The sequence below is a fragment of the Mauremys reevesii genome, linkage group 15 (genome assembly GCF_016161935.1).
Source record: "Mauremys reevesii isolate NIE-2019 linkage group 15, ASM1616193v1, whole genome shotgun sequence".
Classification (NCBI taxonomy): domain Eukaryota; kingdom Metazoa; phylum Chordata; order Testudines; family Geoemydidae; genus Mauremys; species Mauremys reevesii.
The window spans coordinates 13736468-13755103 of NC_052637.1; the positions used below are offsets into that span (position 1 = coordinate 13736468).

Consider the following 18636-nt stretch of genomic DNA (forward strand, 5'->3'; position numbering starts at 1 on the left):
ACTCAGAGAGTAGAAGTCACTATCCCAAAATCACGCAGTGACTCTGTGTCAGTGCTGGGTACTGAAGCCAGCTCTCCGGAGTCCTCAGTCAGGACTTATCCCCTGGACCGTTCATCGGGATAAGATCCTCCCCTCTCACTCACGTTAATGTCTTCTAGACTTTTCCCATAGAATCATAGAAGATTAGTGTTGGAAGGGACCTCGGAAGGTCATCTAGTCCAACCCCCTACTCAAAGCAGGGCCAATCTCCATGTTATCATTTCAATCGTACTCCCATCACCCCATGGCCATCACCACATTGTGTGGGACTGCAGGTAAATTGGGCAGAAAGTAATAGCCAGAGTCACTTTTTTATACTGTTTTTCCATCAATCCCACAGCCCCTCTCCCGGTTCATCCCAGCTTTTTTTTTAAACAATAGCCAATGACCCAGCGAGTTTAACTAACGCCTGTCAAATGTGCTACTGAGGAGTCTGTTTCCTTTCAACTCATCTGCACTCCTTGGCTTCATCTTTCTGGCCACAGGTCATTTTTGAAAGAATGGCCAAACAGCATTGCTCTCTGACAACCATCACCACCTCTATCTTCCTCCCTATCTCCTTTTTCAGTCAGATTTCTCTTTCCCCCTTCCAAGTCTCACATGCATAGATGTACTTATTCGAAGCTATAAGAGCCTCAGTAGGTGCCCATGTTCCTGTCAGGGAGTCCAAAGTATTTGTAACATTCTTAGCCCTTTTGGGTGACTCTGATAGAGTTAGAGGAGGGAAGGAGAGAGGTGGAAGAACAGGAATGAAGATGAAAGTGAGGATGGGGAGAAAGTTGAAAATGTACAACCTGGGAGGAGAACAGATTGAATGAGGATGTTATGAACGCTAGATATGTACAGTGTTTGGTATCATATAGACCACTGTCTTAGAAATGCAGAGAGACAAGGTGGGTCAGCTGATATCTATTATTGGAGGGACTTCTGTTGGTGAGAGAGACAAGGTTTTGAGCTTACACGGAGCAGGGAAAGGTACTCCGAGTGTCACAGCTAAGTACAAACAAGAATAGAAACCGAAATAGTTAACACATATTTGAAGGGATCATTCAAGGTAAAGTTGCCAGTGAACTTGTCTCCCGTCATAGAGGGGAATGGGCAGGGGGGAGAACCTGGAAGAGGAGGCTCAGTGGGTCACAGATTGTTATAATAAGCCATATATCCATCCACTCTGTTCAATTTGTGATTTGAGTGTCTAGCAATGTTATGAATTTACAACACATACTTGATGGGGTCCACATCCTGAGCCCCTTCTTCTAGCATTCAAACAACTCCCCAAGCTCACCATGCTCAGCATCACAAACAAGCTCCCCAGAGAGCAGGACAAACTAACTCAAAGTGGTATCAGACCCTGCCAGAACAACAGACAAAAAACCCGCAGCCATATTTCCATTTCTATGATGACCAACACCATTCACAACACGGATTTCAAGATCCATTACTCTAAAACACACCAATCACAACATGTGGTGTATCTCCTCCAGTGCACTAAATGCCCGAACAACAAATATGTGGGTGAAGCCAGACAATCACTGTACTCTTGAATGAACTCACACAGGAAAATGATAGAAGATAAAAATACCCTATCACTGGTGGGTGAAAAATTGACACAAATAGATCTCTGTATTTATGACCTATCAATCCTCATCCTGAAAGGAAACGTGCAGAAAACCTTGAAAAGACCAGCCTGGGAGCTTAAATTCATAACTTTGCTGGACACTAAAAATCATGGACTGAACAGAGACAAAATCTATATCCCACTAACCCCAACCCCATCAGCTTATTTTTCCCCCTCCTTTTCCCTCTATGACTGGAAGCATGTTACAGACCACTTCACCATGAACGGTCCATTGAAATATGTTTTAAGTACTTGTACTGAAAAATCTGCTTCACTTTGCATTTAGCTGTGACACTCTGAGTACATTTCCCAGACCTGCAGAAATGCTCTGTGTGAGCTCAAAAGCTTCTCTCTCTCTCACCAATGGAAGCTTGTCTGTTACCCTAGATTTGATGACTGTGTGTACCCCAGAATGCAATCAAGGTAATTGCAACCATATTCTGTGCATTGAGACATCATGAATTAATAAAATGGAACACCAGATAGTTAAGAGTTAATTGGAAAACAGCTTTTAGAGGCAAGGTGAAAACTAGCTTGGAGTTTCTGCTAATCAGAACAGGAGGAGGGGAAAGAAAGGTCAACAAGGGAGATTGAAAACCTTGGTGGATGGAAGACTTGGAGTCTGGGCACCTCTGATAGAAGTTTATTGAATGTTAGGTAATGTGCTGATTTTGTAAAGGTTATTGTGACCTATGTGTTTTGTAGAAGTTAGTTATAAAAGATCAGTGAATACAGTGGATTCTGGAGCAGTCCTCTGAAGCCATTTAGAGAGATGTTTTTCTTGACATCTTTTCTCCCTGGTAGGTGAGCAACTGTCCACTCACAATCTGTTGCTAATTACTCAATACCGATCCAGTTCTTAGGTAAATATCTGGGATGCTTTAAATCTATTGCTTATGTCTGTGTGTGCTTAAATCTAATAAAATGCAGGTTTAGATAGTGTCTTTCATAAGGCAGAATTGCTGTGTTCCCATTGATTTATCCCTGACAACACCTGGAGTGAAACAGTTAAGTTGCCCCTGCTGTGCGTTCTGAAAACCCTTGGTAACGGGTCCAATCATAGAATCATAGAATCATAGAATTCAATATCAGAAGGGACCATTATGATCATCTAGTCTGACCTCCTGCAAGATGCAGGCCACATAAGCCGATCCACCCACTCCTTAGCAAGCGACCTCTGCCCCATGCTTCGGAGGAAGGCGAAAAACCTCCAGGGCCATTGCCAATCTTCCCTGGAGGAAAATTCCTTCCCGACCCCAAATATGGCGGTCAGCTGAACCCCGAGAATGCGGGCAAGACTCTCCAGCCAAACCCTCTGGAAAAGGTTATATCATACCATTGACCCATTGTACTATTTACCAGTGTGGCACTTAACTGACCTATTGACTAAGCCCGTTATCCTATCATACCATCTCCTCCATAAACTTATCTAGCTTAATCTTAAAGTCATGGAGGTCCTTGACCTTTTATCTTCCAATAAAAGATATTACCTCATCCGCTTCATCTCCCCAATATCCTGGGACTGACCCTACTACAGCAACACTCCAGACAGACAGATGAAAGATTTCCCTGAGCTTTACATAAATGTATGCAGTGCTGCAGATGGGTCATTCCCTGATAGATTCCAGCCTTTCCCTAACCCATTCACTTAACACTTACCTGTCTCCTAGGACTCAAGGCTACCATTCCAAAAATACCCACCGTCAATCCCAGCACTAGCACTAGTATCACAAATCTGCTTGCTGCAGGATATTTTTCACCTTTACTCTTTCTGGCCCCTACAGGTGATGTATGGCAAAAGGGCAGGGGAAGATGGAAACCAAAGCTCCTTGGGGGAATTCATCCTGTTAGGGGTGTCTGACCGGCCACGGTTGGAGCTGCTGCTCTTTGTGCTCATTTTAATCTTCTACACCATGACCTTGCTTGGAAACACCACCATCATCATGGTCTCATGGCTAGACCTCCATCTCCACACGCCCATGTATTTCTTCCTCAGCAACCTCTCTTTCCTGGACCTCTGCTACACCACCAGCGTTGGCCCCCAGATGCTGGTGAACTTCCACAGCACCCACAAATCCATCTCTTGGGCTGGCTGTGTGGCCCAGCTCTACATCTCCCTCTCGCTGGGTTGCACCGAGTGCCTCCTGCTGGCCATCATGGCCTATGACCGCTATGCCGCCATCTGCCAGCCACTGCGCTACACGGCCATCATGAACCACCGCTTCTGCCTGCAGCTGGTGGCCACCGCCTGGTTGTGCAGCTTCGGCAACTCCATCCTGCAGACCAGCCTGACCCTGAGGCTTCCCCGGTGTGGGCGGAACCAAATCGAGAACCTCTTCTGCGAGGTGCCGGCCCTGCTCAAACTGGCATGTGTCGACACCTCTGCCAATGAGGCCGAGCTCCTTGCCAGCGCGGTGATTTTCCTGCTGGTTCCACTGGGCTTCATCCTGATGTCCTATGGCTACATCAGCACCACAGTGCTGAAGATTCGCTCAGCGAAAGCCAGGCTCAAGGCTTTCAACACCTGTGCCTCCCACCTGGTCGTGGTGTCGATCTTTTATGGCACGGGCATTTCCATTTATTTACAGCCTCCATCCAGCTACTCACAGCACCGGAGCAAGATAGTAGCCCTCTTCTACACCATGGTGGCCCCCATGCTCAACCCCCTCATCTACACGCTGAGGAACAAGGAGGTGCACAGGGCGCTGCAGAGGGCACTGAGGAGAAACGTGATCACCCAGGGGGTCTGAGCTGGGAAGGCAATTGGAACAAAACCATCTCTACCTCTCATGGCTATTTTGACCTCTTCTGTGCCCATGTGCAGCCTTCTGCTCTCTCCACAGCCCCGGCCCTCTCCACCCACACAAACCCTCTGGTCTCTCTCTCTCTGCACAACAAGTCTGACCTAATCTGCCCCACATCCTGCCTTCCCTTTCCCACCCCATACAAACCATCTCTCACCCACACAAGTCCCCTGCACTCCGCTTTGCAATTCAATCAAGGACTGTCCTTTGTGGACCTCCAGGAACAATCCGTGTTCTCCTGCCCAAAGAGATTATTCTTATTCCTTTCTGATGTGGTAGCGAAGAGGTTGCAACTGAGATCACGGCTGTGCCAAGCGTGGCACGGAATGCGTGGCCCATCTACAGTAGAAGACCAAGCAGTGGCAGAAGGATTCCTAGTCCTGTTCTTGGTGGAAAATCAGTCTGCATACAGTGCTGAGAGGCGCTTGGACAGTGCCAGCACATCTATCAACTTGTGTGAGTGAGCATTTGGAGACTCACTGCTGAAGTACTTATAGCCGAGGTGAAGATCAGTTGTTTGATACTGGCTCAGAAATCACCACTATTAGTGAGTTGCCTTTTCAAAAATATTTGAAAGATAAGAAGCCAATCATACAACAAATACACAGTTTGTACATGTAACAACAGGTGATGAAATGGCAACCCCAGAGGTGGGATGCCTTGAAATAATATAGAGTCTATGGAGTGTGTCTTTCTCTACCAGTAGGGTGGTAAATGGCTTTGATCTTGGTCCATATGGACCCTCCATTACAGCTGGTTGGGAATTTTTCAACTCAAAATTCTCTTGTCAGAATATGCTGATTCATCCAACCTGAACATTTTGGGTTGGGGTGTTGGTGGGTAACAACATATTTGAGAAAAGTAAAAAAGTTTCAAAAATGTGGAAACCTCCCATTTTGACATTTAGTAAATGGAAATTTCCATCTTTATGGTTCAACACAAATTAAAGCTAAGTAGAGATTTTTAAAAAATCAAAACATTTTGAAATTGTCAGAACAAAACATTTCAATTGATCCAAATGAATTGTTTTTTAAATTTTTGGTTCATGCAAATTTTCAAGATTTCAACCCTTTGTGCTGATTCCAAATGGGAAAAGGTTTAAAATCTCAAACAATTTCACAAGATGTGAACAGCCTTTCCTACCCAGCTCTGTTCTCCATCATTTGAGTGCCCTGTTCAAGATGGCATTAGTCCATGAGTTATGTGAGTGGAGCAGACAATGAATTCCTGCCCAAATATCCCTCACTTTAGTAAACTCTTGCTACATCATTACTGACCAACTTGGTAACTAGAGGGCCAGAGCTCTGCGAGTGTAATCACTTATCTCCACACACAGTATTAGTATCTATTATTTGTGTTAAGCTGACAGCGCTGAGGTGCCCAGTCATAGACCAGGTCCCCATTGTGCCAGGTGCTGAACAAACACAGAACAAAGAGACAGTCGCTGCCCCAAGGAGCTGACAATCTAAATATAAGACAAGAGACAATTGACAGATACAGACAGATGCGGGAGCACAAAGTAACAATGAGACAGGATTGGTCAGCCAGGTGAGCAGTGGTCTCAACACACCAGCAGCTGGTTCTCTGCATCATGGAAATACTTAGGAGACCAGACTCCTTTGTGCTAGGCACTGTACAAACACAGAAAAAAATGACAATCACAAGGTATCAAGCGGGATGCAGGAGGTCAGGCTGGATGGACCTTGTAGTTCTTTCTCTCCTTAAAGGCTATGAATCTATTACTACAATTTTAAGAGTGTGTGTGTTTGAGAGAGAGGGGGGATTGTCTGACCTAGGGTAGAGCACTGGGAATGGAATATGGGATCTTTCCCTTCTATGGGGGTGCTGACTCTAATCCAGCATCAGCACAGATGGACTGGGGAATGTGTTATGGGACCTTACCTCACCGTTAGTGCAGGCTCCAATCAGGCCCTCGGGCAGGCATAGGGCTGTGTGTGGGAATACAATATGGGGCTTTTTTATTTTTATAACAAATAAAAGACAGGGGAAGCTGACAGTAAAGAATATAAATCTGAATTTAGGAACTGTAGAAAATTGATCAGGGAAGCAAAAGGACACAAGCAGACTTAAAGACAATAAGAAAAAGGTATTTAAAATATGTTGGAGGGCAGGAAGAATCCTGACAATGGTATTGGTTCATTACTAGATGGAAATGGTAGGCTTATCAATAATAATGTAGAAACGACAGAGTTGTTCAATAAATGTTTCTGCTCTGTATTTGGGGAAAAAACAGGAGATATAACCTCATCATATGGTGATAACATATATATATCCATTTCCATCTATGTGTACCTGCAGCTCTCATCCCAGGACTAGGGCAAAATGGTCTCTCTCTTCTACACCCTGGTTACCCCCGTACTCCACCCCCTGATCAACATGCTGAGGAACAAGGAAGTGCACAGAGCTCTGCAGAAAGTGCTGGGAAGGAGCCCAACCACCCAGGGGGCCCAAGCTGGTGCAGTAGTTGGGCATGGAACCTCTTTTGGGTTCTGTAGCATCTTCTCTGCCCATATGGACTTTTCTACCCTCTGCCCATTTCCACCTTCACAACTGCCCTTGCCTTCTCCCACCTCAAAGAAAAACCTGCCCTTCCCGAGCCATACAAGTCCCCTGTCCTCTTTCAACCCATGAAACCCACCAACTCCTGGGGCATGTCTACACCTAAATCTCTGCATTGGTGCAGCTGTGCTGCTGTAGAGCTTTCATGGGAGAAGGGCAATACACTAATGCAAGAGAGGCCTCCCTTCAGCATAGTTAATCCACCTCCCTGAGAGGCAGTAGCTATGTGGCAGGAGAACCTGTCCTGCTGATATAGTGTGGTCTACTCAGGGGGGTTAGATTTATGTAACTACTTTGCTCAGGGGGTTGGATTTTTATACCAATATAGGTCTGTAGTGTAGACCAGATCTTGGAGTTCTGAGATTGCACCAGGATATCAGCTTTCATTAAAAAAAAGTTTCTGTCTGTCTCACCCCTTATGGTTGGTTAGTAGAGCTGGAAAGTTGACACCAGAATGACGTAAAGACTCAGAAAGCAGAAGAAAAAGGGGGAAAATAGAATTTACTATTTAAAACAAACCTTCTGCTTTTAAGCCAATCTCCTGATTTTTAGGGCCTGACACACCCTTTTGTATTGCTCTGGGCTGGCAAGACTGCACATTCCCTACCAAGGGAGGAAGACACGCTAGCCCTTCCTCCACTCATGTCTCTGCTCCTCTGGAGGGTTGGAAATTCCATTTACTGGACCACATGTCATGTGTTTGTCTGGGACTCACCAGCCTTATTATTGATTTGAACCGCTTTGGCTATGGGATTTCTCCAAGGTTAATGGAAAGAGGCCTGTTGATTTCAGGGGGCATCAGATTGGCTCCCAAAGGGCATGTGACAATGGCTAAGGTTTGGGACAGCCACAGATGATTTTGGATGATGAAAATGAGATACTGTAAAGGCACCAGATTTTCAGAAGGCAAGTGCCCAGGGCTTCCTCAAGAGCAAGCATTTAAAAATCATGAGGCATGCTCCAAAAATTATGAGATTATATTTAGAAACATGAGATTTCATTAAATTATAATTGTTTGGTTCTTTTTCTTTGCCTTCAAATTTCTAATATTTAGATCGCCCTTGGGTCACATTACATGGTTTTCCTCCATCTTGATGTGGGCTAAAAATGTTTCTTTTTAAAATTATTTTTTAATTGTAACCACATTTTTCTAGGAGCTGTACCTTTCAGGAGAAGACCTAGCACTGCCTGACTTTCATTGGCAACACTCTGGTACCCAAAATTGAGAGTCACTTTTGTAAATCTTGGTCCGTGCATCTCTCTAGTAACCTGAACCCATCATTACAACAGTCTGTTACTAAAGCACATCCAAGGGAGTTCCTCGTTTGGGTCAATCTTCACTTTATGCTCTCATGTCTCTTGGTTCAACTGGCATTTTCACTGACTTTGCTCTGTAGCTGCTGATCACACCTCTCCAATTTGAAGGCTGTGTGTCTGAGTTAATAAATACCGGTATGTGTAACCCACACACTTTCTGGATATGATGTTCTGTCCCATCTCGTGGCACCAAGACACGAGAGAAAGAGAAAGTTAATGAGTCTGCGCTACAGCCTTAGCTAAGTGCCATTTGGCTTTTAGCTCATGCAGTAGAGGCTCATACACTAAGCTCTATCCCTGCTCTGCCCGAAGGCCCAACCTTCCTTCTGCCTCTTCCTGCCTCATCTCTGCCCCTTCTCCCAAGGCACTGTCCTCACTCCATCTCTTCCCACCCTGATCTGCTCCCGCTCAAAGCTCCTGCTCTGCTGTCGCTCGCTGGTCTCCATCCTCCCCCAAACCCAGGGGTGGGCAAACTTTGTGGCTCGAGGGCCACATCGGGGTTGTGCAACTGTATGGATGGCCTGCTGGAACTTTCACTCCCAACACTCCCTGTTCCCCATACCCTGACTGCTCCCCAGAACCGCCCGCTCCCTTACCCAATGCCCCACTCCCCACCGTCTTACCAGCAGAAGAAGCTCACAGCCGCAACACCCAGCCAGAGCCAGCTGTGCTCCCCATGCTGCCCAGCAGGTGCGGCCAGTGCGTAGCCCGCACAGCGGCGTGGCTAAGGGGGAGGGGAAACAGCAGGGAGGTGGGGACTAGGATGCCCGGCTGGGAGCTCAGGAGCCAGGCAGGACGGTCCCATGGGCCAGATGTGGCAGGCAGGCTGTAGTTTGCCCACATCTGCCCTAAGCGCTCCCTGAGCTGCCAAACAGCTGTTTGGTGGTGCCGCCTACCAGCAGTTTGATGGCATCCCCAGTCAGCTGTTTGGAGGCAGCCCTGATTAGCTGATCTGCGGCGTGGCCAAACTGGTCAATTAGCTGCAGCACCAAACAGCTGTGGCTTGTGGGTGCTGAATATGGGTTTCCCTTCCCCCATGGGGGCCACTTGAAACTGGGGTACCACTGAGCCAGTCTTTCCCACCAGCCTGTGTTCTCTTTACACTGTACTGCTGTGCAGCCTGCCAAGCCCTCCTTCAGGCTTCAGACTTCACTTTACCGGGACACATACAGGTAGGGACACACGCAGCTGCAGAAACACACAGATGCTGAAATCAGCTCTGCATGGGAAGGCTTAGCTAAGGAACTGCCCAGTACTCAAGTGTACCCCCCACTCACCCCTCAGAGAGTAAACCCAAAATTATACCATCTTGCAATACACGGAGATCTGTACAGCATAAGTCCATGAAATTTGCCCCCACCCTCAGCGTGGAGGAAGGTATGCAACAGCTATTGCCCTGTAGTGAGGCGGCCTGGCTCCCGACGGCCCCTGAGAGAGAGGAACCAGAACAGCCACCTCAGTGGGCGGAACCACCTCAGTGGGCGGAGCCACCGCCGCCTGTTCCCGCCCCCCGGAAGTCAAGGGGCGGGACAGGAAGTATAAAAGCCCGGCCTCAACCCTCAGTTGGAGCCCAGCGGCCGGAGAGGACGGACGCTCCTGTTCAGGCTCCTGCCGGACCGAGCCTCCCTCGAGCCAGGTACCCTGAAGCGGACGGACCGAGCCTCCCTCGAGCAAGGTACCCTGAAGCAGACCGACCAAGCCTCCCTCGAGCCAGGTACCCCGAGGTGGACCGACCAAGCCTCCCTCGAGCCAGGTACCCCGAGGTGGACTGGCCGAGCCTGCCCCGAGCCCGGTACCCCGAGGAGCTGCCCGAGCGTTCCCGTGACCCGAGTCCGGAGGAGCAGCCCGACCTAGAGAGCCCTCAGCACGACGAGGAGCCCATGGTGTGGGACCCCGCTGCAGAGCCCAGCGAGGAGCAGGTACCCATGGAGGGGGAGATGGAGTGTAGCCCGGGGGTAGCCGACCCCTGTCCGGCTGAGGGCACTGACGTGCCCATGTCAGTGTGTTGCGGCCAGGATCCCCACTGACTGCAGCGGATCCATGCCGCTGTTAGGGCCCCGGGCTGGGACACAGTGGAGTGGGTGGGCCTGTGTCCCCCCTGCCACCCCACTCACGGGTGGCAGCCTCCCCCTCCTACCAGCGTTCAGGCAGAGAAGCCTGCACTTACCTGGGCTTCCTGAACTGCTGCCACAGCTCAGTTCCTGTTACAAGGACCTGAGCCTTGAGCTATTGTTTGTTGCCCCGCCCTGACTGAGGGCCTGGGCCTCCTGAGACTGATGCCGCTGCTTAGCTCCTGCTACAAGGACCTGAGCCTTGAACTATAGTTTATTGCCCCACCCTGGGGCTTACTGACTATTGTTGCTTAGCTCCTGCTACAAGGACCTGAGCCTTGGACTATTGTTTGTTGCCCCACCCTGACCTAGGGCGGGGCTTACTGACTCTTGCTGCTCTGCTCCTGCTACAAGGACCTGAGCCTTGGACTATTGTGTGTTGCCCCACCCTGACCTAGGGCTGGGGATTACTGAACTATTGTTATTGCTCAGCCCTGATGCAAGGACCTGAGCCCTGAACTGTTATTGATACTCAGCTCCTGACGCAAGGACCTGAGCCCTGAACTGTTATTGCTCAGCTCCTGATGCAAGGACCTGAGCCCTGAACTATTATTGTTGCTCAGCTCCTGCTGTAAGGAGCTGAGCCTAGAACGGCTGTGTTTGGTGCCCCGCCCTGATTAAGGGCCGGGGCTTAGCTTGTTAACTTTGTGTTACTACTCAGCTTGCAGGGGATCTGAGCTCCCTGGATTCTTGGGTGCTGCCCCACCCTGAGCTAGGGCTTGGGGCTTACTGCCTCTGTAACTGCTCAGCTCCGGCTGCCAGGACCGGAGCCTAGACCTAGTGTCTGCTGTCCCGCCCTGACTGAGGGCTGGGACTCATTGCAGGAACTGCTTGAGGGGCAGAACCCCAAAAACCTTCAGAAACCGGAGACTGATAGGGGCCGTGTAGTGAGGCGGCCTGGCTCCTGACGGCCCCTGAGAGGGCACGGCCCCAACCTCGGACTGTTACACGTGGTGCCTTCTCTGAGGACCTTTTTGCCCAGAATGTGGGCACGGACTCTAGACACCGGTGAAAAGGGGGCGACGGGAGAGAGATCTCCCGCAAGACAGATGGACCTATCCCAGCTCCTGACCCTCATCACTGAGAGCCAGGAACGACAGCAGGCGGCCCAGGCGCGACACCAACAGGAGCACCAGGCCGCCCACCAGCTACAGCAGCAGCAGCTCGTAGAGCAGCTGGGGGTCCAACAATGGCAGCTGATTGCGGACCTGGTTACCCAACACCAGGACTTCCAGCAGAATGTGTCCAGCAGCTTGCAGCGGCCCTAGCCCGACCAGGGGAACCCCTACCCGGGGGCACCGCAGGGGCCCCGTGACCCAGCCCCCCAATTCAGTTGACGAAGATGGGGCCCGATGATGATCCGGAGGCTTTTCTCGTCACCTTCGAGAGGGTGGCTGTCGTCGCAGGCTGGACCCCGGACCAGTGGGCCACCATCCTGGCCCCATACTTAACGGGGACTGCCCAGACGATCTACCGAGGTCTGTCGGTGGAAGCGGCCCAGGACTACAACTTAGTGAAGGCCGCTATTCTGGACGTGAGCCCCGAGACCTATCGACAACGGTTTAGGAGCCTGTCCTATCCCCCGGGGGCCCGGCCGCGGATGGTGGCTCAGGAACTACGGGAGACCTGTAAAAAGTGGCTACAGCCCGAACGCCGGACACCAGAAGAGCTGATGGAACAAATTGTATTGGAACAATTTGCCCATGTACTTCTGCCGAGGGGAAGATCCTGGGTCCTACGCCACAGGCCGACGACGGTGTCCGCGGCCGTTACCTTAATGGAGGACTTCCTCGCGGCAGAGGCCCCGTCGGGGTCAGCTGGCCGGGCGGTCCCGGTCCGGACGGAGCGCCCCAACCCGGAAAAGAGGGGGCCGCCCCCACGGGCAGCCATAAGTGTTCCCTCCCGCAGCGTAGAGGGCCGGGCCCGGGTGGCCGCGCCCTCCGGGAGACCCACACGGACCCCGGCACCCACAGCCAGAGAGTACAGCCGGAAACCCCCCGGGGGTGACCCCGGGCGCCGGGCGCGGACGGAGCGAGCCACCTTGGGGCCCTGCTTCTCCTGCGGAAACTACGGCCATTTGCAGCGGGATTGCCCTGAAATGGAGTGTGCATTTGGCCAAGTCTACTCAGGGGAAGGCCGTGCCCGACGTCCGCAAGTGGCCAAGATCACCGTGCCCGTGGTCATTGAGGGACGCCAGGCGGTGGCCCTCCTTGACTCAGGCTGTGGCCAAACGCTGGTCTGCCAGGACTTAGGCCCGCCGGCGGACGGCCACCTGGAGAAGATTCCACTGCAGTGTATCCACGGAGATATACGAGCCTACCCCAGCGCCCAGACCCAACTGACCATTGATGGGATCACCCGGCGGATGAAGGTGGGGCTTGCACCCCGGCTGGCGTACCCGGTGATCCTGGGGCGGGACTGGCCCGACTTCACCATTGTATTACGCCGCCACCTCGAGGGTAGCCCGCAGGCCACGCCGGCATTAGAAGGGGAGACCCCCGTCCCTACCAGTTCCACGGGAAGACGTGAAGACCCTCCCCGAGGGGGAAGAGGGGATCCCTCGACACCCACAGACTTTTGCCGGGACCAACGGGCCGACCCCACATTCAAACAGATCTACGAGCAGCTGGCCTCCGTAGATGGGACTATTCTCGACCCCCAGCGAGCGGCGCAGTGGCCGCACTTTGAGCTACGACAAGAGCGCCTTTACCGCGTGGAGAAAGACCCCCGCACCGGGGAGATCCGGACACAGCTTCTCGTGCCGCGGTGTCACCGCCGGGCGGTCATGAAGCTGGCCCACGATGTCGCAGCGGCTGGGCACCTCGGGCACGACAAGACGCTGGCCCGGATCCTGGGGCGTTTCTTCTGGCCCGGGGTGTACCAAGAAGTAAAGGACTATTGCAATTCGTGTCCGGACTGCCAGTTGGCCGCCCCTGCCCGGACCCCTAAGGCACCATTGATACCGATGCCTTTAATGGAAACCCCCTTTGAACGCGTGGCCGTGGACCTGGTGGGGCCCCTCCCGAAGAGCAGCGCGGGGTTCCAGTATATTTTGGTGATGATGGACTATGCCACCAGGTTCCCCGAAGCCATTCCTCTTCGGAACATCTCAGCCCGCACCATTGCCATGGAACTGGTGAAGGTCTTCGCCCGGGTCGGCCTACCCCGGGAGCTCCTCATGGACCAAGGGACCAATTTCACGTCCCGGCTGCTCAAACAAGTTTGCGAAATCCTGGGGGTCAAGCAACTCCGCACCTCTGTCTACCATCCCCAGACTGATGGATTAGTGGAGAGGTTTAACCGGACGCTGAAAGGGATGCTGCGTCGGTTTCCCCAAGAGGACCTTCGCCGGTGGGACCAGCTCCTTCCGCCCCTGCTCCTCGCCATACGAGAAGTCCCCCAGGCGTCGACGAAGTTCTCCCCCTTCGAATTATTGTATGGGCGGCGACCCCGGGGCCTCTTGGATCTCATGAGAGAAACCTGGGAACAGGCTCCCTCCCCGGCCCAGGGTCTCTTACAGTATGTGCTTCAACTTCAGGAGCGCCTAAAGCAGGCGGGGGATCTGGCGCGGGAAAACTTGAAAGCCGCCCAGGACACGCAAGCCCAGACCTATAACCGAGGCGCCCAGACTCGGGACTTCCAACCCGGGGACCGGGTATTACTCCTCCTCCCGTCCAGTGAATCAAAAATCCTGGCCAGGTGGCAAGGGCCATATGAGGTGGTCAGAAAGGTGGGCCCGGTCACGTATGAAATCAATCAGCCGGACCGGAAGAAGAAGATCCAACGCTACCACGTCAACCTCCTCAAACCCTGGAAGGAGCGAGAAGGGCTGTTGATTAACCCCTACCCGCCAGAACCGGAACTGGGACCCCAGGTTCCCCAACCCGAAGACGCCGAGGAACCCCAGCTCGGGGAGACCTTAACCGAGGAACAGCTCCAACAGACCCGGTGCCTCCTGCGAGCTTTTTCCCACACCTTTACGGACCAACCGGGACACACCTCCCTGGTATACCATCGGATCCAGAGAGAGCTGGGGGTGGTAATCCGGGGGACGACCCGGCCCCTGCCCTACCATAGGAAGCAGGTCGTGGAGAAGGAGGTACGAGCAATGTTGGATTTGGGGGTGATAGAGCCGTCGCAGAGTGAGTGGCGCAGCCCGGTAGTGTTGGTACCCAAACCCGACGGCTCGCAGCGCTTCTGTATCGACTTCCGACGCGTTAACGCCATCTCCAAATTCGACGCCTATCCCATGCCCCGGATAGATGAGCTGTTGGCCCGCCTGGGGAGGGCCCACTACATCACCACCCTAGACCTAAGTAAGGGATATTGGCAGATCCCTCTGGAGCCCGCCTCCCGCGAGAAAACTGCCTTTGCCACTCCCTCCGGTCTCTACCACTTCACCAGGATGCCCTTCGGCCTCCACGGGGCCCCAGCCACCTTTCAGCGCCTAATGGACCGCCTCCTCCAGCCCCATCAGGACTATGCCGCCGCCTACCTCGACGACGTTGTAATCTACAGTCCACAGTGGGAGCATCACCTGGAGAGAGTCGCCGCTGTCCTGAGGTCCCTGAGGAAGGCCGGCTTAACCGCCAACCCGAAAAAATGTCGCATCGGTTGGCAAGAGACTAAGTACTTGGGGTATGCTATCGGGCATGGGCAGGTAAAACCCCTGATCGGCAAGGTCCAGGCCATCGCAAACTGCCCCCCGCCGACCACGAAGCGCCAGGTGCGGCAGTTTCTAGGCTTGGCCGGTTATTATAGGCGGTTCATTCCCCAATTTGCGACGATTACAGCCCCCTTAACGGGGCTCCTAACAAAGGACAGCCCACGGCAGGTGAACTGGACTACTGAGTGCGACAGGGCCTTTCGGACTCTTAAGACGTGCCTCTGCAGTGAGCCGGTCTTGTATAGCCCCGACTTTAACCAGCCGTTTATCTTACAGACCGACGCCTCAGAAGTGGGACTCGGGGCTGTCTTGTCCCAAGACGTAGGGGGTGAGGAGCATCCGGTTCTGTACATTAGCCGGAAGCTGTTTCCCCGTGAAAAAAACTATGCGGTGGTCGAGAAGGAAGCCCTCGCCGTGAAGTGGGCTTGTGAAGAGCTCCGATACTACATCCTGGGAGTCCCCTTCACCTTGGTCACCGACCATTCCGCCCTTCAGTGGTTGGCCCGGATGAAGGACCACAACATGCGGGTGCAGCGCTGGTACCTGGCCCTCCAGCCATTTGCCTTCACGGTCCACCATAGAGCCGGTAAGGACCATGCGAACGCGGACTTCCTCTCTCGGCTGGGGGGTATGGAATGGGCTGGTCCCGCTGCTCGGGAACCAGCCTTGAGGGGGGGGCCGTGTAGTGAGGCGGCCTGGCTCCCGACGGCCCCTGAGAGAGAGGAACCAGAACAGCCACCTCAGTGGGCGGAACCACCTCAGTGGGCGGAGCCACCGCCGCCTGTTCCCGGCCCCCGGAAGTCAAGGGGCGGGACAGGAAGTATAAAAGCCCGGCCTCAACCCTCAGTTGGAGCCCAGCGGCCAGAGAGGATGGACGCTCCTGTTCAGGCTCCTGCCGGACCGAGCCTCCCTCGAGCCAGGTACCCTGAAGCGGATGGACCGAGCCTCCCTCGAGCAAGGTACCCTGAAGCGGACGGACCAAGCCTCCCTCGAGCCAGGTACCCCGAGGTGGACCGACCAAGCCTCCCTCGAGCCAGGTACCCCGAGGTGGACTGGCCGAGCCTGCCCCGAGCCCGGTACCCCGAGGAGCTGCCCGAGCGTTCCCGTGACCCGAGTCCGGAGGAGCAGCCCGACCTAGAGAGCCCTCAGCACGACGAGGAGCCCATGGTGTGGGACCCCGCTGCAGAGCCCAGCGAGGAGCAGGTACCCATGGAGGGGGAGATGGAGTGTAGCCCGGGGGTAGCCGACCCCTGTCCGGCTGAGGGCACTGACGTGCCCATGTCAGTGTGTTGCGGCCAGGATCCCCACTGACTGCAGCGGATCCACGCCGCTGTTAGGGCCCCGGGCTGGGACACAGTGGAGTGGGTGGGCCTGTGTCCCCCCTGCCACCCCACTCACGGGTGGCAGCCTCCCCCTCCTACCAGCGTTCAGGCAGAGAAGCCTGCACTTACCTGGGCTTCCTGAACTGCTGCCACAGCTCAGTTCCTGTTACAAGGACCTGAGCCTTGGACTATTGTTTGTTGCCCCACCCTGACCTAGGGCGGGGCTTACTGACTCTTGCTGCTCTGCTCCTGCTACAAGGACCTGAGCCTTGGACTATTGTGTGTTGCCCCACCCTGACCTAGGGCTGGGGATTACTGAACTATTGTTATTGCTCAGCCCTGATGCAAGGACCTGAGCCCTGAACTGTTATTGATACTCAGCTCCTGACGCAAGGACCTGAGCCCTGAACTGTTATTGTTGCTCAGCTCCTGCTGTAAGGAGCTGAGCCTAGAACGGCTGTGTTTGGTGCCCCGTCCTGATTAAGGGCCGGGGCTTAGCTTGTTAACTTTGTGTTACTACTCAGCTTGCAGGGGATCTGAGCTCCCTGGATTCTTGGGTGCTGCCCCGCCCTGAGCTAGGGCTTGGGGCTTACTGCCTCTGTAACTGCTCAGCTCCGGCTGCCAGGACCGGAGCCTAGACCTAGTGTCTGCTGTCCCGCCCTGACTGAGGGCTGGGACTCATTGCAGGAACTGTGTGCCTTCTGTTCTGCCCCTGCTTGAGGGGCAGAACCCCAAAAACCTTCAGAACCCGGAGACTGATAGGGGCCGTGTAGTGAGGCGGCCTGGCTCCCGACGGCCCCTGAGAGGGCACGGCCCCAACCTCGGACTGTTACACGTGGTGCCTTCTCTGAGGACCTTTTTGCCCAGAATGTGGGCACGGACTCTAGACACCGGTGAAAAGGGGGCGACGGGAGAGAGATCTCCCGCAAGAGAGATGGACCTATCCCAGCTCCTGACCCTCATCACTGAGAGCCAGGAACGACAGCAGGCGGCCCAGGCGCGACACCAACAGGAGCACCAGGCCGCCCACCAGCTACAGCAGCAGCAGCTCGTAGAGCAGCTGGGGGTCCAACAATGGCAGCTGATTGCGGACCTGGTTACCCAACACCAGGACTTCCAGCAGAAATGTGTCCAGCAGCTTGCAGCGGCCCTAGCCCGACCAGGGGAACCCCTACCCGGGGGCACCGCAGGGGCCCCGCGACCCAGCCCCCCAATTCAGTTGACGAAGATGGGGCCCGATGATGATCCGGAGGCTTTTCTCGTCACCTTCGAGAGGGTGGCTGTCGTCGCAGGCTGGACCCCGGACCAGTGGGCCACCATCCTGGCCCCATACTTAACGGGGACTGCCCAGACGATCTACCGAGGTCTGTCGGTGGAAGCGGCCCAGGACTACAACTTAGTGAAGGCCGCTATTCTGGACGTGAGCCCCGAGACCTATCGACAACGGTTTAGGAGCCTGTCCTATCCCCCGGGGGCCCGGCCGCGGATGGTGGCTCAGGAACTACGGGAGACCTGTAAAAAGTGGCTACAGCCCGAACGCCGGACACCAGAAGAGCTGATGGAACAAATTGTATTGGAACAATTTGCCCATGTACTTCTGCCGAGGGGAAGATCCTGGGTCCTACGCCACAGGCCGACGACTCAGAAGCTGTTTGCAGCATTCCCAGAAAGGCTTCCCAGTGGGAGATTAGCATCTTCTAAGACCTATTGTTCCCTCTAATGACCCTTCCCCCAGCCAGCCATCTAGACTTTGGCCTTCTATCTAGTGGGCATTCCCCAGGTGTAAACACACTTGTAATAGATCATAGAATCATAGAGCCAGTGGGCTCACCTAGCCCCATCCCGTTATATCTGCAGCCAATGCCAGGCCTGGAGGAGGGAGAAAAGAAAAGAGTCTGGCTCAGTCAGGAGCTAACTGGTGCAGAGGCAGGAGCTCTCTCTATACCTTTCTGAAGGCATAGCCCGGCGACCGGCCTGCCAACCCAGCCAAGGGGAACCTGCAGATAAGCCCCAACTGCATGAAAGCTGGACTAGCAGGGCCACGCCCCAAACTAAAAGGACTTGCATGGGGAGCAGCTCAGGAAAACAAGTCCTGAACCCTCCCCCATGGATGGAAGAAAGGTCAATCTCCCCTGTTTAGGGGTCTGTGCAACACAGGTTATCCTACAGACCCCCAACC

General features: G+C 53.7%; 1 protein-coding gene across 1 annotated transcript; it reads left to right on the forward strand.

Annotated features, from left to right (window-relative positions):
- Positions 1 to 2926: 2926 nt before the first annotated feature.
- Positions 2927 to 4407, forward strand: LOC120383094 (olfactory receptor 2G3-like). The gene is made up of 2 exons (XM_039500723.1): positions 2927 to 2981; positions 3442 to 4407. The coding sequence occupies exon 2, from the start codon at positions 3445 to 3447 to the stop codon at positions 4405 to 4407; it is 963 nt and encodes a 320-aa protein (XP_039356657.1). The 5' UTR covers positions 2927 to 2981; positions 3442 to 3444.
- The last annotated feature ends 14229 nt before the right edge of the window (positions 4408 to 18636 follow it).

What these genes read in the sequence shown, in the direction of transcription:
- LOC120383094 (XM_039500723.1), top strand. Translation starts at nt 3,445, where the DNA reads ATGTATGGCAAAAGGGCAGGGGAAGATGGAAACCAAAGCTCCTTGGGG.